Here is a 25,206-nt window from a genome sequence, read left to right on the forward strand (position 1 = left end):
TGGAGCACAGCCCTGTGAGGAGAGGCTGAGGGAGCTGGGGTTGCTTAGCCTGGAGAAGAGGAGGCTCGGGTGAGACCTCCTTGCTCTCTACAACTCCCTGAAGGGAGGTTGTAGCCAGGTGGGGGTTGGTCGTAGGAGGTTGACCATTGAGTTAGATGATCGATCAAACCTATGGAATAAAGCCAAAAAGGCTGAGAAGCTGTCCGGTGGCTTGCCGGGATGACCAGCGTGCGTTGGCGTTTAAAATAGCAGGGTGTGCGTGGTGGTGGTCACCACTAGATGGCGCTCTCATCACGCTCATTGGCCTGGCGGCTGCAGCGCTCCAGCTGCTGCTGCCCCTGAGCCCATCCCGCAGGTGTATTCCCTGCAAAACCTCATGAAGCCTGGAAGACACAAAAGCGATATCTGGACAGCTAAAAAGTGTTTTAGTGATTTCTGCCACTTCCAGGGGGATGTTTAGGCTGGAGGTGAGGAGAAAGCTCTTCCCAGCAAGAGAGATTGGCCATTGGAATGTGCTGCCCAGGGAGGTGATGGAGTCCCCATCCCTGGAGGTGTTTAGGAAGAGCCTGGATGAGGCACTCGGTGCCATGGTTTAGTTGATGAGATGGTGTTGGGTGATAGGTTGGACTCAATCTCAAAGGTCTATTCTATTCTAAGAGCTCACTTGCTTATTTTTGTGCAGCAGTGCATACCTCCAGTTCTGTTGTTCGGTTATAAATCTGATATTAATCTAGAAATAGTCAAGTCCTATTAAGCAATATTCTACATATTGTTTAGTCTTAAAGTTAAAACAAAGCTGAATGAGAAACAGAGGGTTTTGGTGTTGTTTTTTTTCATTAGCTCTGTGGTGAATTGATTTGGAGCCAATATTAAATGCTGTGATTGACATAATTAGATCATTAAATTCCACTCGTAAATTGTATTTACAGCCCCACCAAAGTCAGGTAAGCCTGGTTCTTTCCATTAAATAATGCTGGACTGGATCTGTTAGAGCTGTGCAGGAATTTTTGGTTAATAAATTTACCAGCATTGGCTTCAGTTATATGAAGCAATCCCTGAATGTTAGGGATTGAATCCAACCCCCCTGCCAGAGCAGGATCACCTAGGGCAGGCTGCACAGGAGCACATCCAGGTGGGTTTCCTTCCAGAGGAGGCTCCACAACCTCTCTGGGCAGCCTGTTCCAGTGCTCCATCACCCTCACTGTACAGAAGTGTCTCATGTTGAGGTGGAACCTCGTGTGCTCCAGCTGATACCTGTTGGTCCTTGTCCTGTCACTGGGCACCATCAAGAAGAGCCTGGCACCTTCATCCTGACACCCACTCCTCTGATACTTATGTCCGTTCATAAGATCCCTTCTCAGCCTTCTCCTTTCCAGACTAAACAGCCCCAGGTCTCTCAGTCTTTCTTCATAGGAGGGATGTTCAAGCCCTGCAGTCATCCTCATAGCTCTCTGTTGGACCTGTCTCTCTTGAACTGGGGAGCCCAGCCCATAACTGGATACAGAATTTCAGGTGTGGTCTCAGCAGGGCAGAGTAGGGGGGGGAGGAGAACCTCAGGAGGGAACCATTGTCTCCCTTGGCCACAAGGGCACATTGCTGTCCCATGGGGAGCTTGCTGTCCTCTAGGACTCCAAGGTTAGTTTCTCCATAGGCTGAACTATCCTCTTGTAATACTAAAACTTGTTTTAGATGAGGAAGGATCACTCAAGAGTGGATATGATTATCAACTGCCCCCTTAGTCTCCTGAATCTGCACGTGGTGTACAGGGGAATATTGGCAGGAAATTGGCATTAGGCAGAAGTCATTTTTTGACTCGGCTCAAATAAATTCCTATTGCTCCGTAATTTTTACAGCATTTTGCTAATCTGATGTACTGAAGTTATCTTAATTTTATATCAACATGTAGGAAAAAACTCTGTCCTGACAAAGCCTTGGCTTTGCCTTTATCACACAGACGGCTTTTAGACATGGTGTGTTGTCCTGTCCTTACAGAAATCTGAGAGAGAGACTAAGTTGGGAGCTCACTCTTCATGGCCAGTTTCTGTTGAAGGGATTACAACTCAGCTAGCTTACAGCACTTGAGACTGAGTCCTCTGTATTGAGAGGCTCCATGTACTGCTTGGCCTGACTGTTCTTAAAGAGAGATTTACTGACATGTAGGCTGCTTATAAGAAATGATGGTATTATGCTCCTGTGTAGTAAAAGTGCCCTTACTACTGCCTTGAAAAATGTGCAGAGCAGGCTATAAATTCTTTCTTTGCCTTGTTTGCCTTGAGTCAGATGTGATTTATGCTTGAGGAAAGCATATGCCATCAATTTCTGCTGAAATGATGTAAAGAATGGCCAAGTGCTTTAAAGGAAAAAACAAAGCCACTGTTCCTTGAAGCTTAGGTAGCTTTGGAGATTAGCACATAAATTTCCTGCAGTCAGTTGTGCATGAGGCTGAATGGCAGGCAGGATAGCAGCTCACTTGTGAACAAACAGCAAATAAGCTGAGAATACTAAAATTCAGTGCTTCAAGCACTGGTTTATGAAGTGTAGGTTTCCTGAGCTACTGTCTGAAGGGCTTAGGAAGTGTGTGAATGATTCCACGCTGTAACAGGAGGTTGACAGCCAGCTGAACATGAGCCAGCAGTGTGCCCAGGTGGCCAAGGAGGCCAATGGCATCCTGGGCTGCATTAGGCATAGTGTAGCCAGCAGGAGCAGGGAGGTCATTGTGCCCTGTACTCAGCACTGGTTAGGCCACACCTTGAGTCTTGTGTCCAGTTCTGGGCTCCTCTGTTTAAGAAGGACATTGAGACTCTTGAACATGTCCAAAGAAGGGAAATGAGGCTGGGGGGAGGTCTGGAGCACAGCCCTATGAGGAGAGGCTGAGGGAGCTGAGGTTGCTTAGCCTGGAGAAGAGGAGGCTCAGGGGAGACCTTATTGCTCTCTACAACTCCCTGAAAGGGAGATTGTGGTCAGGTGGGGGTTGGTCTCTTTTCCCAGAGACCTGTGACAGAACAAGAGGACACAGTTTCAAGCTATGCCAGGGGAGGTTTAGGCTGGAGATGAGGAAAAAGTTCTCCCAGAAAGAGTTGTTTGCCATTGGAATGTGCTGCCCAGGGAGCTGGTGGAGTCACCATCCCTGGAGGTGTTCAAAAAAGTATTGGATGTGGTACTTGGAGCCATGGTTTAGTTGTCAGGAGGTGTTGGGTGATAGGTTGGACTGGATGATCTCTGAGGTCTTTTCCAACCTTATTGGTTCTATGTCCTTTCCCAAGTGAGGGTTGAGTTGTGAGTGTTCTGCAGGGCATGAATGGTACTTGAGGTGAGTGTGTGAACATTCTCAATGCTTCCAGTCTTCTTTTTCAATATATGTTAAGATTTTTTTGCCTTCTCCTTCAAAAGTGATGGCTTCTCAGTGGGACACACAGGGTTGCCCTTGAGCGGAGCGCTGGTTGTATTTAGTGACAGAGAAAGCCTTGTTGGATGCCTTTGTTCTTAGTGGCCAAGTTTTTTTTGACTGGAATTCTCTTGGATAATGTTGTGGTTTTTTTTTACTTTTTGCTGCAAACCCAGGGTTAATGTTTTGTGCAATTCTGCAAAATAGACTAGCATTGTAGAATCACAGAATTGTTAGGGTTGGAAGGGAGCTCAAGGATCAGCCAGTTCCAACCCCCCTGCCACGGGCAGGGACCCCTCACACTAGATCAGGTTGCCCAGAACCCCATCCAGCCTGGCTTTGAAAACCTCCAGGGATGAGGCTTCCACCACCTCCCTGGGCAACCTGTGCCAGTCTCTCACCACCCTGCTGGGTGGTACTTCATATTATCTGACTGCATGAATTCGTCCTGTTGTTACAAAACCCTTTTCAAACGAGTTGATTGAATGATTATCATCAGGATCCAATTCTAAATGTACAGGCTTTGAATTTATTTTTCAACCTAAGACCTTAATACCTTAAGTTGGCTTCCAGAATAATTGAGATTTATTTGGATCTGTTCAATGGACACTGTACCAATAAAAGGAAATAATAAAACAATAGCAAAGAGAAGGAAAAGGGTGGGGGGGGAGAGAGAGAATTCCAGCTTTGACATTGTGGTAGGTTGAGAGAGGGCTTAGCTCTCCCTCCTCCACAGAGTAAGAAACCACAGCTAACTCAGTCGAAGAGCAAAAGCTATATATTTACAAGCATATATGGAAAGCAGGTTATATATAACACAATATATACAGGTATTTACAATATATACACAGAAATACACAGCAAAGACAAATAACACAACAAAAATCCCTCCCTCAGGGAGGGATCCCCTCTTTGGAACCCCCTCTCTCCCCCCCTTACCTCCCTTTTTCCCCAAAAAGGGGTTAGAGAGAGAGAAAGGCAAGTTACTAAGGAAAAGAGTTGTTAGCAAGCTTCAAAAGCCCATGCAGGATTAGTTTTTGCTTATCTGAAGGCCAAGTCCAGCAGTTCGCAGAAGAAGCAGGCAGGGAGAACAGGCTGAAACACCAAACTCCCCCAACTCCCAAACCGAACTGAACTGAGGAAAAAATTTTCCAACCGCTTCACAATCTAAAGCTGCATTTTTGTTTATCAACCAATGAAATTCGTTTAGAATATCAGAATGTTTTGGTTCTAGTACCAAAAACATTAGCCAGTGTGTTCCAGCAGTGTTTGTTCTTAAAGGCACAGCCTCAAACGACCACAGTCCACCCCTTTCTAAACAATTTCATTGGCTGTTCGTACTGTCCATCCAATCCAGAACAATATTTACAGTTCGTAAGTTAAGTTCATCGTCCATTCCGGCTATACTCAGATGTAGATGATTCAGAAGTCCAAGAAAATCCAAAATCAAGAAAATGGAAAACAGTTTGTCTCTCCGCAGACGAAGCGAAGAAAAAGGGAAACAGGGACTCAGGGACTCTCAGTTGACTCAGGGCTCTCAGGGTTCTCAGGGTTCGTGCACCGTAGATTCCTCAGGGACTCTTTCCTTTGGACGCGCTGTAGCTGTACAACATTCTGAAATTAAACTCTCTCAGCTAAAGTTAAATCTCTTTGTGGAATACACTGAATTTCACCATTCTCTTGCATTACCCAATAAGTGTGACCCGGACCTTCTGCTGAAACCACCCCTCGGACAGGTTTAGCCTCTCCTGAGGGCGAAAATACCCAAACAGTTTTACCTAACAGATTCTTTTCTCTAACAACAGGAACTCTATCACCTTCTACTCTCCGTAGCAGATCTGAATGTGCCGGTCCAGCTCGGTTCACTGAACCTCTACTATTCACCAGCCAGGTTGCTTGTGCTAAATGTTTCTCCCAGTTTTTCAAAGATCCACCTCCCATGGCTTTGAGAGTGGTCTTCAACAAACCGTTGTAGCGTTCAATCTTCCCTGCAGCTGGTGCATAGTAAGGAATATGGAAAATCCACTCAATACCGTGCTCTTTTGCCCAGCTCTTTACAAGGTTATTCTTGAAGTGAGTTCCGTTGTCTGACTCAATCCTCTCTGGAGTTCCGTGTCTCCACAGGATCTGTCTCTCCAGACCGAGAATGGTGTTGCGTGCAGTTGCATGTGGGACTGCGTAAGTTTCCAGCCATCCAGTGTTTGCCTCTACCATAGTAAGCACGTACTGCTTACCAGAACGAGAACGTGGTAGAGTGATGTAGTCAATCTGCCAAGCTTCACCATACCTGTATTTGGACCATCTGTCACCATACCACAAGGGCTTAATTCTCTTTGCCTGCTTAATAGCAGCACAAATGTCACAGTCATGGATGACTTGTGTGATGGCATCCATGGAAATGTCTATGGATCTGTCACGAGCCCATTGGTATGTTGCATCTCTGCCTTGATGTCCTGACGAATCGTGAGCCCACCGAGCTAAGAATATCTCACCTCGGTGTTTCCAGTCGAGATCAAGTTCAGAGTCCTTGTCTACTTGAGAAACTCTTGCAGCTAGATCTGCCTGATGGTTGTGCTGCTGTTCCTCAGTAGCTTTGCTCTTGGGAATGTGAGCATCAATGTGTCTCACTTTCACTGGAATTCTCTCGATTCGATCAGCAATGTCTTGCCACAGTTCAGCTGCCCAGATGGGTTTTCCTTTCCTCTGCCAGCCATTCTTTTTCCAGTTCTTTAGCCAACCCCATAGAGCATTGGCTACCATCCATGAGTCGGTGTAGAGATAAAGCTTTGGCCATCTCTCACGTTCAGCCACGTCGAGAGCTAGCTGGACAGCTTTTACCTCTGCAAACTGACTGGATTCTCCTTCTCCATCCTTCGCCTCTGCAACTCGGCGTGTTGGACTCCACACGGCAGACTTCCACCTTCGCTTGTTCCCGACGAGACAACAGGAACCGTCTGTGAACAAAGCATATTTCTTTTCATCATCAGAAAGGTCATTGTAAGGAGGAGCTTCCTCAGCACGAGTTACTCTCTCCTCTGGAGGTTTAGCACAGTTGGTATCTTCAGGCCAACTTGAGATCACCTCCACCAGACCAGGTCTTTCAAGATTTCCCATTCGAGCTCTCTGTGTTATCAGGGCCATCCACTTAGACCAGGTGGAATCTGTGGCATGATGTGGTGTGGAACCTTTGCCTTTGAACATCCAATTCAAAACTGGCAATCTGGGAGCTAAGAGAAGTTGTGACTCAGTTCCAATTACTTCAGAAGCTGCTTTCACTCCTTCATAGGCAGCTAGAATCTCTTTCTCTGTTGGAGTGTAATTAGCCTCTGAACCTCTGTAACCTCGACTCCAGAAACCAAGAGGTCGTCCACGTGTCTCACCTGGAGCTTTTTGCCACAAGCACCAGGTTGGACCATTGTCACCTGCAGCCGTGTACAAAATGTTCTTAATGTCTGGACCATCTCGCACAGGTCCCAGACCCACTGCTTGGACTACTTCTTGCTTTATCTGGTCAAAGGCTGCTTGTTGTTCAGGTCCCCAGTGGAAACTGTTCCTCTTTCGAGTCACATCATAGAGAGGTTTCACAATCTGACTGTATCCAGGAATGTGTAGTCTCCAAAATCCCACTATCCCCAAGAAACGTAGAGTTTCTTGCTTGTTCGTGGGATTTGCCATGGTAGAGACTCTATTTACCACATCCACTGGAATGTGTCGGCGTCCATCCTGCCACTGCACTCCCAGAAACTGGATCTCTGTGGTAGGACCTTTCACTTTGTCTCTCTTGATGGCAAAACCTGCATTCAGAAGAATGTCCATGATTTTGTTACCTTTCTTGAAGACTTCCTCAGCAGTTTTACCCCAGATGATGATATCATCGATGAACTGGATGTGTTCTGGAGCACCACCTTCCTCCAGAGCATCATGGATTACTGCATGACAGATGCTGGAGCTGTGGATCCAGCCCATTGGCAGTCTGTTGAAAGTGTACTGGATTCCTCTCCAGGTGAAAGCAAACTGAGGCCTGCATTCCTCTGCTATGGGAATAGAGAAGAAGGCATTAGCAATGTCTATGGTAGCATACCATTTGGCCTCTTTGGATTCCAGCTCATACTGGAGTTCCATCATGTCTGGTACTGCTGCACTCATAGGCGGAGTTACTTCATTCAGGGCTCGGTAGTCCACTGTCAGACGCCAGCCTCCATTCGGCTTTCGCACAGGCCACACTGGACTGTTGAAAGGTGAATGAGTTTTGCTGATGACTTTCTGACTCTCCAACTGACGAATCAGATTCTGAATGGGCAACAAAGAGTCACGGTTGGTTCTGTATTGTCTGTGATGCACAGTCCGAGAAGCAACCGGCAACTTAATGTCCTGAATCTTGTGTTGTCCCACAACTGCAGATTCATCAGAAAGCTCAGGTCTAGCAGACAGCTTCAGTTTTTGTCCATCAATTTCTACAGAAGCTACTCCAAAAGCCCATTTGTAACCTTTAGGGTCTTTGAAACGCCCTTCTCTCAGAAAATCAATTCCCAAAATACAAGGTGCATCAGGTCCGGTCACAACTGTATGCTTTTTCCATTGTTTACCAGTTAAGCTTATATTAACCTCCACTTTACTTAACTCTTGAGATCCACCAGTGACTCCCAGAATAGTTATGGACTCTGATCCCTGATAATTTGATGGCAATATGGTGCACTGAGCTCCTGTGTCAACCAAAGCCCTGTACTTCTGAAAGTGTGAAGTGCCAGGCCACTGGATGTACACATCCCAATAGATTCTGTTATCTGTATTACCCCTCTCCTCCCCCTGGCGGGAGGCAGGGCACCCCTAGTTATGGGGAACATGTCCACAGGTGCAACGAGCACACTGTGCAGTGTTAGAACTGGAGCCACTGTTGGAGCTACTAGAGTTGTCCTGGGGAACTGTAGAAGTAACAGCTACCCTTCTGGTATTGCTACCTCGGGTTCTGCCACTTTGCAGTTCTCTCAGTCTCCTGAAAAGATTAGAAGTTGGTTGACCATCCCACCTGTTCATGTTCTCACCAAACTGATCACGCAGGGTAATCCAAATAGTCCTACGTGACTGCCTTGGTGGTCTGTTTTGGTTTGATCTGTTTTGGAATGACCTCCTTGGAGGATGTCTATTCCTCACAGATGAAACCTGTACCCACCTGGAGGAAGAATTGGAATCATCTCTTTGTGCCAATTGGGAGATGGTGTTTTTAAATTCATCCTTCAGCTCTTTCATGCAATTCTCCAGTTTTCCAGACAGAGTTTCAATGGCTGAAACCAAAGAAACACGTGTCATGCTATCATCCAATTGTCTCAATTGATCAGTGAATTGGCCAACCGTAAGAGGAGCTCCACCATAATTTCTTGCTACAATTCTGCTTGCCAGAATGTTTGCATAATTGGAAGGAGCAAGCTTGATGAGCTTTTTAGTAAGACCATTTCCTACAGGAACATCATCAGGATTCAGAGATTCATGTTCACCATAGAGTACCTCTCTAACAGCAAATTCTCTCAGACGCTTGATTCCCTCATCTATGGTAGTCCAGGGCTTAGGATTCCATGGAAGATCATCTCGGGAAGGGTATCTCATGAGAACCGCCATTAGAAGGCGTATCCACAGATTAACCTTACCGAGAGCCTTGCCTAGATGTCTATCTATTCCATTATCCTTCGAGAGAGTTCCTAGCTGGGCTGCTGACTTGTCTCCAACCATTAGAGCTGGAGCACCTGTATCATAGCATCTACCAAGCCAAGCGAGAACTGGCTCCTTATCTGCTCTGAGATAGTCTTTTCTTACATTTCTAAGCTCCTCACGTGGTGAAGAGCAGTCGGTTATGTCATCTTGTTCTTGCTCCTCTGCCTCCTGTTCCTCAACTTGTGGTCCCAACAACCTCTCAAAGATCCCTTTAAGCTGAGAAGCACCACCACTAGCTGCTGTCCTACCAAGAGATGCATCTCGATCCTCTGATGATCTCAATAACTCAGCTATATTTTTAAGACAGATTTTCTCTTCCTCCCCAGCAGAAGAACCTTGCTGTGCATCCCCGTCAGCTCCTGAATCAGCTTTAGTCTTACCCTTCCTTGTTGTTAAAACTGCTACTTGCTTTACTGGAGCTGTGTTTGGGTTTCCAGCTGCCTTATTATCAGAAGCTGATAAGCTTTGAGACAGATTAGCTGCTTTGGAGGACGCTTCCGCTCCTGCCATGGAAGAAGGAGGAAATGACTTTGCCTCGTTAATGGTGGCTGCTGGGGACACGGGAGCCGCCATGTTTGGGGCAACTGCAGCCCCTGGCTGCTTGCCAGAATCATTAGCAGTGCTATTCAGAGCTGCCTTGCCGATTGACTTTTTAGCTTTATCTTTAACTGACACAGATTCTCCATTATCATCCTCACTGGATGTTCCTGAAACAGAGCTAGGGTGGCGTTTTCGTCTCTTAACCCTCCGTTTTATAACAAAACATGCCTTGGACACTTTTTTCTCCCGGTACAGTGCTACCAACAAATACACATTACTTATCACCAGCAGCAGGACTACACACATCAAGAAAATCAGCTTTGGATCCCAGCCATCACTTAAAATTACCCTTTCACCGAGCGGAATCTTAAACTCTTTTATCTCAATAGGGAGTGTGCTAGATGTAACATTCCTGTACTTTTTAACATAAAAGAATTCCAGGCACTGATCATACAGAAGCCGAATCTTGTACTTAAACCACAAATATAATTTTTGCATTATATATTTACCTATCTTATCGATAATCATACCCAGGCAATACTTGTAGATCAATACACTGAAGACCGAGAAGAGCAGACGCTCAAAAAGCCAAAACACCTTCATGTTTGCTCGTTCGACTTAAGCAAGCAATAAATCAAACTAATTTGTCAGCAAGCGCCACGTTGGGCAGCCAATTAAATGTGGTAGGTTGAGAGAGGGCTTAGCTCTCCCTCCTCCACAGAGTAAGAAACCACAGCTAACTCAGTCGAAGAGCAAAAGCTATATATTTACAAGCATATATGGAAAGCAGGTTATATATAACACAATATATACAGGTATTTACAATATATACACAGAAATACACAGCAAAGACAAATAACACAACAAAAATCCCTCCCTCAGGGAGGGATCCCCTCTTTGGAACCCCCTCTCTCCCCCCCTTACCTCCCTTTTTCCCCAAAAAGGGGTTAGAGAGAGAGAAAGGCAAGTTACTAAGGAAAAGAGTTGTTAGCAAGCTTCAAAAGCCCATGCAGGATTAGTTTTTGCTTATCTGAAGGCCAAGTCCAGCAGTTCGCAGAAGAAGCAGGCAGGGAGAACAGGCTGAAACACCAAACTCCCCCAACTCCCAAACCGAACTGAACTGAGGAAAAAATTTTCCAACCGCTTCACAATCTAAAGCTGCATTTTTGTTTATCAACCAATGAAATTCGTTTAGAATATCAGAATGTTTTGGTTCTAGTACCAAAAACATTAGCCAGTGTGTTCCAGCAGTGTTTGTTCTTAAAGGCACAGCCTCAAACGACCACAGACATGAAAAAGTTACAAGCAAAGAAAGTGTGAAAATACCTTGGTCCTATCTTTTTCTCAGCAAATGGCCTTGAATTCATTTCACTTTTATTATGGCACTGGCCCTAGAGGCAAAGCATGTTGGAGTGCTGCAACAAAGAGGGTGCTATATGGAGGAATTCTTTTAATAATGAAATACTACATATGTGTAAACCATGCAGGCTGGTAACAGGAAACTTTGTAAGAAGGCTTAGACTGTGCTTAGATTTTTCCACAATCCTGCAAGAATGAATTTTATTAGGTGCTAGTCAGGGGGGAAAAAATAAAAAAAGAAATTATCAGCTGAGTTTTATACTGTAAGGTTAAATGATTCTTAGGGCTGTGTTTAAATACAACAGCAGTAGAAATTTGGGCTTTGATTTATTGGTTAGTTCTGCTAAGCAGCAGAATGTTTAACTGTTGCCTTCCTGTTAAATTGCTTCTGGGTGAGGAAGGATTGTTTGGAAGGCTTGGTCTTCGTGAGTTCTCATGTTGTAGATCTGCTGATGACTACATGGTTTCTGGTACAGCTTTGGAAACCTGTTAGTGTTGTGTGAGGGGGGTGGGTTTGGTGCTTTTTGCTTGCCTCTTTGATTTGTTTTAAATAAGGCAGTTAGGACCTCTTTAAATTGAACATGTGACTGGAAAAACAATCAAGGAAGATGTTCTCTGAATCTCTAACCATTTTCTTTTACCTTCCTCAATTTCTCTTAACAGTAATGGGCAGGATTGTGACTTAACTGAGGGAAAAGCTCCCATTGCCTTCAGTGTGCCAGAACTTTGTTCACTTACAAATTGCTAGGAGTTGAGATGCTTGAATGTGTCCAGAGAAAGGCAACAAAGCTGGGGAGGGGTTTGGAGCACAGCCCTGTGAAGAGAGGCTGAGGGAGCTGGGGTTGCTTAGCCTGGAGAAGAAGAGGCTCAGGGGAGACCTTCTTGCTCTCTCCAACTACCTGAAGGGAGTTTGTAGCCAGGTGGGGGTTGGCCTCTTCTCCCAGACAACCAGCACCAGAACAAGAGGACACAGTCTCAAGCTGTGCCAGGGGAGGTTTAGGCTGGGTGTTAGGAAGCAATTCTTCCCAGAAAGAGAGATTGGCCATTGGAATGTGCTGCCCAGGGAGGTGGTGGAGTCACCATCCCTGAAGTGTTAAAGAAGAGCCTGGCTGAGGCACTTGGTGCCATGGTTTAGTTGATGAGATGGTGTTGGGTGATGGGTTGGACTCAATGATCTCAAAGGGCTTTTCCAACCTGGTTGATTCTGTATTCCGAGTGCCACTTAATCTGCAATTTTGTTTGAAGCACTGTCATTAAAAAGTTGAAGCAGCTGTAGAAATCCCTAAGTTTGGGAGCAGCTGCCCATGGAAGTGGAAGACTGACTTTTCAAAACTTGGATGGGTTTCTGTAGGATGCTTTTGCTAATTCCTTTTGTGGAAATATGGTACCCAAATGCGTGCAGTCCTTCTGCGCTGGTAGTATGAAATGTTTTGTCTTGCATGTGGGGTTATGGCTTCTGCAGCACTCCTGCCAAGAATCAGTGAGTGCCAAGCAGAACAATAATGACCTCATATGTTTTTAATAGTGCATGTATATTAATAATCACCCAAGCTTGCATTTGTCTTTTTGGTGACATATTGTTGACTCATATTTAATTCATCATCCTACTCTGATCCCCAGATTCTTAGTGCTCTTGCCTGCCATTCCCTGGCTTCCTGTGAGACAATTGTCTGAGATCATATCAGATGGTTTACTGAAGTTTAGAGATACTGTCTCTAAAGTTTAGAAAGGCACTGGAAAATTATTACCCTGCCTAAGAAACAGTTTGGCATGATGGATATTCTGGTACTTCAAACCTCTGTCCAGCTTGATTATTTACATATGTACTTTGATATTGAATATCCCAACGTTTTGTGTGGATCCATCTGCCTGTCAGATTTGTTTGCTGCCCCATGTTTTTCCATCCAGGGGAATGGAGTGTTAGCTTCTAACCATACAGCCCCTCTTGTCTTCTCGCCAAAGCCGCCTTCGTTGCTTTCTCTAATATCTTTCTACTAATTGTGCTCTGGGTTATTGTGTTTGGTGCAAATCATCCCTGTTGGAAACCACTCTACTACATCATGAGGAGGACACAGAGCTGTTGGAGTGCTTCCAGAGGAGGCCACAAAGATGATCCAAGGGCTGGAGCACCTCTACTAAAAGGATAGGCTGAGGGAGCTGGGGGTGTTCAGCCTGGAGAAGAGAAGACTTCAGGGAGACCTTGGAGCTGCCTTCCGATAGCTGAAGGGATCCCACAGGAAGGCTGCAGAAGGATTTTTCATGAGGCTGTCTAGAGACAGGACAAGGGGGAATGGTTTGAAGCTGAGGGAGAGCAGGGTTAGACTAGATCTGGGGAAGAAGTTTTTCAGCAGGAGGATGTTGAGGCTCTGGAATAGGCTGCCCTCCCTGGGCTGTGGATGCTGACTCCCTGGGGATGTTGAAGGCCAGGTTGGATGAGGCCTTGAGCAGCTGTGTCTAGTTGAGAGGTGTCCCTTGCCCATGGTGGGGAGGTTGGAGTAGATGATCTCTGAGGTCCCTTCCAACCTGAGCCATTCTAGGATCCAAGAGAGATTTTCTTGAAGATTTTGTGTTGTGAGTATGTTTAAGTGTGTTCTCTAGTGGCAGGATGACTGCAGGACTTGAACATCTCTCCTGTGAAGAAACGCTGGGAGACCTGGGGCTGTTTATTCTGGAGAGAAGGCTATAAATATCTGAGGGGTGGGTGTCAGGATGAAGGTGCCAGGCTCTTTTTGGTGGTGCCCAGTGATAGGACAAGGACCAACTGGTACATGCTGGAGCACAGGAGGTTCCACTTCAACATGAGGAGACACTTCTGTATGGTGATGGAGTCCTGGAACAGGCTGCCCAGAGAGGTTGTGGAGTCTCCTCTGGAGGCTTTCCAAACCTGTCTAGATGTGTTCCTGTATGACCTGCCCTAGGTGATTCAGCTTTGGCAGGGGGGTTGGACTCGATCTTTGGAGGTGCCTTCCAATCCCTAACGTGCTGTGATTCTGTGATAAGGAAAATAAGGGAAAAAAGGAAGTATTTTAAGGTAAAATGTGTACCATTTCTTCAGGAGTCATTATTATTCATACTGCATCTTTGCATATAGCCATTCTCCCTCGCATGGGTAATGATTGTTTGTTTTCCAAGAGTGACTGTGTTTTTGCTGTCTGTGATTAGTCTTCTGTGTTGAAAAACAACAACTTTGTGATACTACTTTCACAGCTGCCTGAACATTTTTATTCCCTGTAGTAGATAGACTTTTTCTTGCACTAGGTAGGAACATCCACTTTTGAATGTGGGCAAAGTCCTTCACTTCATATGAAGGTTGTAACAGCTAAATTTTAGTTGTGTAATCTGTTTAGAGGCTTCACCTCTCATGTCTGCACGGTGCCAGGTTTCCTTCAGTTAGGAGCTTTTATGTGCTGGATGAAAGTGACATAGGTCACTTTCAGATCTCTCCACTGAAAGTCAGTCTTTTATGGCCCTTTTGAAGCATCCAGTGTGTGGGTGGGTTTTTTTGTTTGTTTGTTTTTCTCCTAAGTGTTCTTCCACCAGCTCAGGTCGATGTGAGCCTGAAAGGGATCATTCTCAAGTTGTGTAACATAACAATGTCATCTTCTGTGGCAAGAGACAGATCAAGAACAAAGAGGCATCTTGCAGCTCTGTAAATGATTTTATGAGATAGGGCTGATTTGGCCTTTGCAGATACTTCAACATTGCTTTTCCATCTACAGTCCTCACTATGCTTTCTGGTGTGCAGAAATCAGCAAGAGGTTAGGTAGAGAGAGTTCAGTATGGTGGCTGAGAGAGGTAAAAAGATGCTGTTTACAGATACAGAATGAACCAGGTTGGAAAAGACCTTTGAGGTCATCAAGTCCAACCTATCACCCAACACCCATCTGGTCAACTAAACCATGGCACCAAGTGCCTCATCCAGGCTCTTCCGAAAACACCTCCAGGGATGGTGACTCCACCACCTCCCTGGGCAGCACATTCCAAGGGACAATCTCTCTTTCTGGGAAGGATTTCTTCCTAACATCCATCCTAAACCTCCCCATGTGCAGCTTGAGACTGTGTCCTCTTATTCTGGTGCTGGTTGCCTGGGAGAAGAGACCAACCCCCACCTGGGAGGCCTGTCTCATGGCATCCCTAACTGCATGCTTTACTGCATCTTGACCAGGGAGGCTTCTTACAGAGAGCCCTAAACCCATCTCTTGTGTTGGGATTTGTGAACATGTTCTACTGCAATACCATAGATCTGGAAGGGATTAGACAGTAATTAAAGCTGACATCAGTATAATATGGATTTAGTGTTTTCCTTAAACACTTTCCTGAGTTTCTGTTAAACTCCTGTCCACTTCTCTTTTTATTTCCTTCCTGCTGGAGTGACAGCTTCAGTTCCAGCAGGAAAGCACTTAGTCATTGTCAGCTGGAACATGTGCATGCTTGGTGCATTGTTTGGCTGGATACATGCAGTAGTAGCATTGAGTGATGCAGGGTTTTTTTCCTCTTCCTCTTTACATGTGTTCTGGGTGTTGCACTGCCTTGGCAGCGCTGTCAGATCCTCTGGCCTAGAATGAATGGCTGCAGCTTGAAGTCCTGAACTTTGCTGCATTGCTACAGGAGGGATCAATGAGCAGCTCCCAGACCACCAAGCTAGTCAGTTCAGAGTTCTTTATGAATGCACACTGACATGTGCTTCCTGCTTTGGGTTAGGAAAGTAACCTTAGCCTTGCCTTTCAGGGGGCATACATTGTTTTAAGAACTGCCTTGACATACTTTTCAAATGTTTTTTCCATTAGTCAGAAGTGATTCCTGAAGTGCCTTTCTCACAGTTGACCCAGCTCTGTTGTGCTTCAGGAGCTACACTCAGTAGCAGGTTGAATTCTCCAAAATGGATTTGAACTGCAGAAACCTTTTATTTTTTTTTTTCCTTTTCCCCTTCCTAAAGGCTGGGAGAAATTTTTGGGGGCAGATTTCAGAGATGAAGGAAAACATACTTGCTTGTTTCAAGTCAGGACAGTAATTTGTGCTCCAGTGTGTGGGAATACAGTTTCTGTTCATTCCTTCGCTGGTCAGTGGACTGTGGGTTTAACTTTCATCCTGTTAGGAGAACATTTGACTACATATCATTAAAGGGCTTTTATCATAGAATCAATAAGTTTGGAAAAGACCTCAGAGATCAAGTCCAACCTGTCACCCAACACCTCATGGCTTCAAGTGCTACGTCCAATCCCTTTTTGAACACCTCCAGGGATGGTGACTCCACCACCTCCCTGGGCAGCACATTCCAATGGCCAATCTCTCTTGCTGGGAAGAGCTTTCTCCTCACCTCCAGCCTAAACTTCCCCTGGCACAGCTTGAGACTGTGTTCTCTTGCTCCTGGGTATCTTGTAAATGCCAATTTTTCTTTTCAATTCATTTCATTGCCACTTCTTTTCACATGAGGTGTTTGCCTGAAGCTTTTGATGACCATTGAAAGTAGAATAGAATAAACCAGGTTGGAAAAGACCTTCAAGATCATCAAGTCCAACCTATCACCCAACACCATCTAATCAACTAAACCATGGCACCAAGTGCCTCATCCAGGCTCTTCTTAAACACCTCCAGTGATGGTGACCTCCCTGGGCAGCACATTCCAATGGCCAATCTCTCTTGCTGGGAAGAATTTCATCCTAGTCACAGCGAAGTTATCACTGTGACTTCCCTAAAATCTGTGACTTGATGAAGCTTTCTCTCATTTCTGCCATTTGATGCTGCATGATTTCACATGTGATTACATAATGCACTCTCTATGAAAACTATCTGGTGATAGAGGGGAGGCTTAGAGTGGAGGAAATCATTAACATGCAAAGAAAAAAAATGAGCTCCAAGCTAGCTTTAATTAAAAGCTTATTTCAAAGAGCTACCACCTGTCTCTCATTTTGGCTTTGCATTAGCTCTAAAAATACCTTGTGGTTGAATTGTGACGTAAATGTACTCCCCGTATCACGCTAGAATAGCACAACTTCAAAACAACAGTAGCTGGACTTGTGCTTAGAAGTAACACTTTCTGGCTGAGGGATGTTCCTCTAGAGACACAAGCTGCTGAAGCTATGTAGAGTATGTTAAGTGATTCCATCTGATCTGCAGAAAATGCTAAAGGTTGTATTTGGGCAGCACATCCCAATGGCCAATCTCTCTTGCTGTGAAGAACTTTCTCCTCACCTCCAGCCCTGGCACAGCTTGAGACTGTGTCCTCTTGTCCTGGTGCTGATTGCCTAGAAGAAGTGACCAACCCCCACCTGGCTACAGCCTCCCTTCAGGTAGTTATAGAGAGCACAGAGGTCTCCCCTGAGCCTCCTCTTCTCCAGGCTAAGCAACCCCAGCTCCCTCAGCCTCTCCTCACAGCTTAGTTGCCCTTCTCTGGACACATTCAAGTGTCTCAATGTCCTTCTTTAATTGAGGGGCCCAGAACTGGACACAGGACTCAAGGTGTGGCTTAACCAGTGCTGAGCACAGGGCAGAATGACTTCCCTGCTCCTGCTGGCCACACTATTCCTGATGCAGGCCAGGATGCCATTGGCCTTCTCGGCCACCTGGGCACACTGCTGGCTCATGTTCAGCTGCTGTCAGCCAGTACCCCCAGGTCTCTTTCTGCCTGGCTGCTCTCCAGTCACTTTGACCCCAGTCCCTGGAGGTGTTCAAAAAAGGCTTGGATGTGGCACTTGGAGCCATAGTTTAGTTGTGAGGAGGTGTTAGGTATTAGGTAATAGGTTGGACTTGATGATCTCCGAAGCCTTTTCCAACCTGGTTGATTCAGTGATTCACTTCATAAACATGTCACTGGCCAAGCCAACTAGATGCAAAAAGCTTCTTTTGTTTTGTAGTGGACATTCCTGCTTGTGTCTTTGGATGACAGCATTTCTTATAGTGAAACACAAACTTGATTCACTGGCCACACAACAAAAACAAGTGGCCAAAGGAGTAAGTTGTCCTATCAAAAGGTGGGGGGGGAAACAAGAGAATTAATACACAATTTAATTTTAATTATGCTTTCCATGTATCTAGGATCATTGGGGGTTGAGCCAATACTACAGGCTAGTTAAGAGCCAAGGCTCAGAATTGGTGAGAAGGAGCTGAGCACCACAAATATGATGAAAATAGTGGCAGGCACGTTAAGAAGTGGTGCTGTGTGCTTAAAGGCAAAAGAAGTGATTACTAATTCAGCCTTAGGTGCCCTGTGATTTATTGTTTCAGCCAGGATGCTTCAGTGCTGCCATGTGCTTGGAAATCACTGGAGTGCTCTAAGGCAGTTGTCATATGTCCTATTATTCAATAGTATCACTGCTGTTACAGCAGGAAATGTGTGTGATTAGGGATGATGAATGTAAAGATGAACACTTCTGTGTCTGATAGGGCATCTATGACATGGAGACAGGTTGTAGAATCACAAGATGTTAGGGTTTGGAAGGGACCTCTGGAAATCATAAAATCTAACCCCAGGTGCTAGATTTTCTATTTAGCATTTTTATGATATAATAAAATTAATAAGATTGGTATTTATAATATACATGAGAGCAGAACCTATCACTACTTGTTCCTTCAGCAGCAGCACATTCACACTTCTACTGACCTTTACTTTATTCTGTGATTTTGATTGTAATATATCTGCTAGATTACCTCTGCATAGCATAGAATTGTCAGGGTTGGAAGGGACCTCAAGGATCAGCCAGTTCCAACCCCCCTGCCATGGCCAGGGACACCTCACACTACAGCAGGTTGCTCACAGCCACATCCAGCCTGGCCTTCAAAACCTCCAGGGATGAGGCTGCCACCACCTCCCTGGGCAACCTGTGCCTGTGTCTCACTGCCTTCATGGGGAAGAACTTCTTCCTAACATCCAATCTGAATCTACCTATTTCTAGTTTTGTTCTATTCCCCCCAGTCCTATCACTCCCTGACACCCTCAAAAGTCCCTCCCCAGCTTTCTTGTAGTCCCCTGCAGATACTGGAAGGCTACAGTTAGGTCTCCTCAAAGCCTTCTTTTCTCCAGACTGAACAACCCCAACTCTTTGACCTCATAGCAGAGGTGCTCCAGCCCTCTGCTCATCCTTGTGGCCCTTCTCTGGACATGTTCTAGCACCTCCAGATCCTTCCTGTAATAGTGGCTCCAGAACTGGAAACAGTACTCTAGGTGTGGTCTCAGCAGAGCAGAGGGGGAGAATCACCTCCCTCGACCTGCTGGCTATGCTTCTCTTCATGACATCAGTTCTATCTGCTGGAGGGCATCTTTAAAAGCCAACAGAAGGAAAGAAATCAACAAGTAACTTGTATGTCAGACAAGCTAAACCCTAAAGGTTGTGGCTACAAGCTATCTAGAAGATAGCTTTCTCACTGCTGTCAGCACAACCAGTAGTACCTGAAATTAAATTCTATTGGAAAATATACAGGATTTCTGTGGTAGTGAGGCCATTCACTTTACAACTGAAAGGCTTTAAATCTTATGTATCAAGCAGTATGTACAGCTTTTCAAAACAATAGCAACCTGGCATTTCTAATTTAAAGTGGCTGCTGGCAAGCCTGGATCAGCTGTCCATCTTCAGAGGGTCATGTGGCTGTAAAACAGCTTTGCTGTGACTACCTCCTCTGCAACCAATTGTTGACCCACGGGATACCTCCAGTCTTCCTCATGCCTTTCCCATTCCTCAGCAGGATCAAGGATGAAAACTGCCATGGTCCTGTAACCATATCACCTCCAGAACCATGTCTTATTTCATACAATATAGAATAGCTTAGGTTGGAAAGGACCTGAGAGATCACCTGCTCCAACCTCCCCACCATGAGCAGGGACACCTCTCTACTAGACTCAGCTGCTCAAAGCCTCATCCAGCCAGACCTTGACACCCCCAGGGAGGAAGCAGCCACAGCCTCCCTGGGCAGCCTATTCCAGAGCTTCACCACCCTCCTACTGAAGAACTTCTTCCTAAGCTCCAGTCTATCCCTTCTCTTCCTCAGCTTCAAACCATTCCCCCTTGTCCTGTTGCTTGATGTACTCACAAAAAGTCCCTCTGCAGCCTTCCTCTCGAATCCCTTCCTCTGGCAGTTGCTAAGCTTGTGTGGAGTTATTTGTGGGGGTGACAATTGCCTTATCTGAAAGAGTTTTAAAAAAACAATAAATTGCAAATTTGGGATGGTATCCTTCTATCAGTTTAAGAGCCATCAGGTAAGTAGCAGATCTGGCTTGGGAGCGGGTAAGAACTATGTGACCTGGGCAAGGGAAGCCACGAGCCCTGAGGGAAGGAGGTGAGCAGGACTGCTCCTGCCAGCAGTAGCAAAGCATTAAATTGGTTTCACTCACTTGTGTACTCACAGAGTTGGTGTGATTCAAATTATACTCTTTGAACTTGTCTGGTTGCTACAATTCTTTTATGAATACTTTTTTTAATGTATAGTTAGTGGTGTTGACTGTTAGTGATGAAAAGCAGGACACTGAGAGTTGTAGGAGCCTTAATATTAAATAACTTCTGAGTTAACATGTGTCTTGCTTTATTTTTTCAGTTGAAACATGAGGAATTTATAGCTCCCTCTCAGTAATTTCTGAATTGTATGCTAGTAAAGTCATTGCAGTGTTCTTGGCTGGTGTGTCAGAGACAGTACAAGCACCAAAGCAGAGGTTTGTTTTGACTCTGATCGGTAGTTGTTGTAACCTCTTGAATGCTTCAGGTGCAGAAAGCTAGCTACAGAATTAAAATGATGTGAATGAACTTGCTTTGTTTCTTTTGCTTTCTGTAGGGCGAGATCTGATCTGCATACAGTCCATGGATGGGATGCTGATGCTGTTTGAACAGGAGAGCTATGCTTTTGGCCGTTTTTTACCTGGTTTTCTCCTGCCTGGACCCTTGACTTACAGCTCTCGGACAGATTCTTTCATTACGGTGTCTTCTTGTCAACAGGTTGAGAGTTACAAGTAAGTGTTCAGTCATTACAGCATGTTTTGGTGCTGTCATTTAGTATGTAAACAAATTCAAGGTAATCATGTCTGACTTCTATTGCCTTTGCAAATATTGTATCCTAAAGCAGGGGATAGGTAGCTGCAGGAAAGAAGTAAAATGTGTATGCTGAGTGATTACTGTCTCTGTACACCAAGGCTGTGCATCTTGAGGACTTCATGGCCCTGTTTTATTTGTAGACTTGTGCTGGGTTTACTGGCTTAGCAAGGCACAACAAGGGCCAGGTTTTGCCTTGCTGAATTCAGTTCTGTCTGATTTACGCTTTCAGTGTTGTCTGCAAACAGTATTGCACTGCCTGAGCAAGATGCTCCTTGCAGTGGTTTCAACAGGTGTGTTATATTGGTGCAGGTAAGTGTTGGTCTGGCTGGATGTTAGGAAGAAGTTCTTCACGAGAGATTGGCCATTGGAATGTGCTGCCCAGGGAGGTGGTGGAGTCACCATCACTGGAGGGGTTTAAGAGGAGACTGGATGGGGCGCTTGGTGCCATGGTTTAGTTGATTAGATGGTGTTGGGTGATAGGTTGGACTTGATGATCTTGAAGGTCTTTTCCAACCTGGTCTGGTCTGTTCTGTTCTGTTCTAGTTTTCAGAAGGTATTTAAGACAAGGCTTTAGCTTTTTTGATCATAGGATTCTCTCAAAGCAATGAGGGCTGGTGGGGAGAGATGGAATGTACCTGACAAAACATCAGAGGAAGCTTGTTAACCTCCTTGACTGCAAAATTAAGGGACAGGTGCTAAATCCGTCATGTAAGTGGTGGTATAGCATATAAGGGTCAAGTCCACAAAGGGGAATCCTTTCATAATGCTGCATTAGGTGCATTAAGGAAAACTTCTATGCCAGTGCTAAACAGCCTGATTGGGGAAAATGCTTTGCTGCATTCACAACTTGGAAGGAAATGTTTGGAGAAGTAACAGTCAGCATCTGCCACTGGGTGTTGCAGACCTTAGCTGCAGTGACCTTGAGATGATACAGATTAAGATCCTAAGAGATGTGAGGAAGATAAGCAGTAGAATTAAGACTGTACATTCCAAGAGAACAGACTTGGGCTTGTTCAGGGAACTGGTGTCAGGATCCTATGAGAGAGTGCCTTGAAACTAAAAGCTCTCAGAAGCAAGCAGCACAGTACATACATGCATCTGAAATGTGAGAGTTGTTGGTGTCATCATTTTAAGTCTGTAACTTTGACATTATACACAAATCCTTGCTTTCATCTGTTGGATAAGCTTTTTTGGGTTGTAGGGTTTTTTGTTGTTTTGTTGTATTTTGTCTTAATTTTGCACAAAACTTCAGTATTTTACCTGATGTGCATACAAGGGAAACATGAAGTTAGGACAGCAGCATGAATTCAGGAAAGAAATAGTTAAAGAAGGGTCACTTAGTTTAATGGCTGTGCTTGATAGTGTGACTATGATGATCCAAGGGCTGGAACGCCTCTGCTAGGAGGATAGGCTGAGGGAGCTGGGGGTGTTCAGCCTGGAGAAGAGAAGACTCTGGGGGGACCTTAGAGCTGCCTTCCAATACCTGAAGGGATCCTACAGGAAGGCTGCAGAGGGACTGATTATTATGGCATCTAGAGACAGGACAAGGGGGAATGGTTTGGAGCTGAGGGAGAGTAGAGACTGGAGGTTAGGAGGAAGTTCCTGGGTACAAGGGTGGTGAGACTTAGGAATAGATTGCCCAGGAGCTTCTGGCTGCCTCCTCCCTGGGGATGTTCAAGGCCAAGCTGGATGAGGCTTTGAGCAGCTAAGTCTAGTTGAGAGGTGTCCCTGCCCATGGTGAGGAGGTTGGAGTAAGATGATCTCTAAGGTCCCCTCCAGCCTGAGCCGTTCTATGATGCTATTACACATAGGAGATCATATTTCAGAGTGGGTTGTGTGGTGGTTTGGGTTGTGTGGTGGTTTGGGTTGTTTTCCCCAAGCTTAGTAACAGCAAAGAAGTTTTGGTGTTTTGTTTTGTAAAATCTGTTGATTTCTTGCTTCTGTCTTCAGTCTCAGTTTCCATCCTCCAATCTCTTTAGCTGTTGAACTTATTTTAGCACCAGATAAAATCTGAATAGAAATGTTTGGTTTAATGTCTGCCTTTACACTTAGCTGTTATGCTACAGTGATATTTATCTTAACATCTTTGGTGATGGATGTGTTGCAGTTGGCTTTCAAGCGGTGCTTTTCTTGTGCATCTCTACTCGGATTATGAGAAATGGATTTTATTTTTTACTTGGTGTGAGTGTATTAACTACAAAGCTGCATCCTAATTTTTAATTTTATTTTTTTTTGTTGTTTTTTCCCCTCCTTTACTTCTTTTAAACTTCCCATAACAGATACCAAGTGCTGGCATTTGCGACAGATGCTGATGAAAGACAAGAAACAGAACAGCAGAAACTTAGTTCTGGGAAAAGGCTTGCGGTAAACCCTGTTTATTTTACATAACCTGTGTGGTACAGGCTGCATACAGATCGAAAAGACCACTGCTAAGTAACAAATGGAAACACTGTCTGCTGACCACGGACCTCATCCAATTGCCATTAAAGGCAATGGAAAGACTCCCGTTGATTTCTGTTAAAATTAGACCAGGTTGCCCAGAGCCACATCCAGCCTGGCCTTAAAAACTTCCAGAGATGGGGCTTCCACGTTTTCCTGAACAGGCTGGAGTGTTTCCTCCCATAGTACTATGGCAGATTAATAACATTCTGAATCATAGAATCAGAGAGGCTGGAAAGGACCTCGAAGATCATCAAGTCCAACCTTCAGCCCAACACCTTCATGACCACTAAGCCATTTCCTGAATCACAGAATCATAGAGGCTGGAAAAGACCTCAAAGATCATCAAGTCCAACCTTCAGCCCAACACCTTCATGACCACTAAGCCATTTCCTGAATCACAGAATCATAGAGGCTGGAAAAGACCTCAAAGATCCTCAAGTCCAACCTTCAGCCCAACACCTTCATGACCACTAAGCCATTTCCGGAATCGCAGAATCATAGAGGCTGGAAAAGACCTCAAAGATCATCAAGTCCAACCAGCAGCCCAACCCCACCATAGCCATCAAACCATGGCCCCAGGTGCCATGGCCACACATTTCTGGACACCCACGGGCATGGGGACTCCATCACCTCCCTGGGCAGCCTCTTCCAATCCCTGACCACTCTTGCAGCTAGTTCTTCTCTCCTAGTTCTTTTTGCCGAAAAAAAAAAAAGCATGTGGGTAACAAAATGGTCATCAGAATGTAAGAGGCATTTTATTGTACCCAGATAACACAGGGTTTGGTAAACAACTACTCCTACAAGTTTTTACCTGAATCTTCCAATAACAGCATTAGAGAAATGCAGCCTTCATTTCTCCTCCACCAAAAAAATCACTCTGAACACAAGGTCTCTGAGGTCTCTTCCAACCTTGGTGATTCTGTGATTGATTTGATAATTCAGGGATTCAAGTATTTTAACTTTGAATGGGATGTGTGTTTTAGAATTTAAACATACTTAAGTGAGCTGCAGGGGCATTAACTCATGACCATTTCAAAAACTGGGTATTATTGCTGCTTTACTCACCAGAAGGAAAGTCACCAATTGCCTTCAAAATAAGAGGATGACTCTCCTTCAAGAAAGCCCTGGGTTTCTCTCTGTTAGGGATGTCCATGTCACTGGAGTTCTGAGCCTTCCCTAAGGCTCTCTTTGATGTGCAGCTCTAAAGTGATCTCTGGAGCATGTTGTTCTGTTTTGTTTTTCTTTTGAAGGTGGACTGGGTTTTAAACATCGGAGAGCAAGCTCTGGATATTTGTGTTGTCTCCTTCAATCAGGCAGTTTCCTCTGTTTTTGTCCTCGGTGAGAGAAACTTCTTTTGCCTTAAGGACAATGGGCAAATTAGGTTCATGAAGAAGCTTGATTACAGTCCAAGTTGCTTCATTCCCTACTGTTCAGGTTTGTTGAATGAATGTTCAACTTCACTTTAACTTGGTTGCCGTCCCAGTTAAGATTTATTTGCCTATTTTCCTGATGAATGAATATGTTTTGCTGAATAAGCTGTTGATGTGTAGAAAATCTGTAGAACCAGAGCTCTCTTGGTAGTTCAAACAGGCCTATTTCCAAGTGTTATTTAGAGGGAATTGTCATAAATTTTAGAATCTGAATATCTATTTCCTGAGGTACTTGCATAGTGTTTGAGTAAGTTTGCCCCAGCTACCAAAGCAACTAACATGGATGAATGAGAGATTTTGGAAGAATTGAAGTAGTGTTTGAGGACCT

General features: G+C 44.9%; 1 protein-coding gene across 1 annotated transcript in view; it reads left to right on the plus strand.

Moving 5' to 3' along the window:
* Window positions 1-25,206, plus strand: part of BBS9 (Bardet-Biedl syndrome 9) — a 290,732-nt gene that overhangs the window by 11,451 nt on the left and 254,075 nt on the right. The window contains exons 6-8 of the mRNA XM_054177165.1: window positions 20,750-20,924; window positions 23,286-23,370; window positions 24,699-24,882. Coding sequence (XP_054033140.1) covers window positions 20,750-20,924; window positions 23,286-23,370; window positions 24,699-24,882 — 444 coding nt within the window. The remainder of the gene's footprint in view (window positions 1-20,749; window positions 20,925-23,285; window positions 23,371-24,698; window positions 24,883-25,206) is intronic.

The sequence above is a fragment of the Dryobates pubescens genome, chromosome 38, assembly GCF_014839835.1.
Source record: "Dryobates pubescens isolate bDryPub1 chromosome 38, bDryPub1.pri, whole genome shotgun sequence".
NCBI classification, from domain to species: Eukaryota; Metazoa; Chordata; class Aves; order Piciformes; family Picidae; genus Dryobates; species Dryobates pubescens.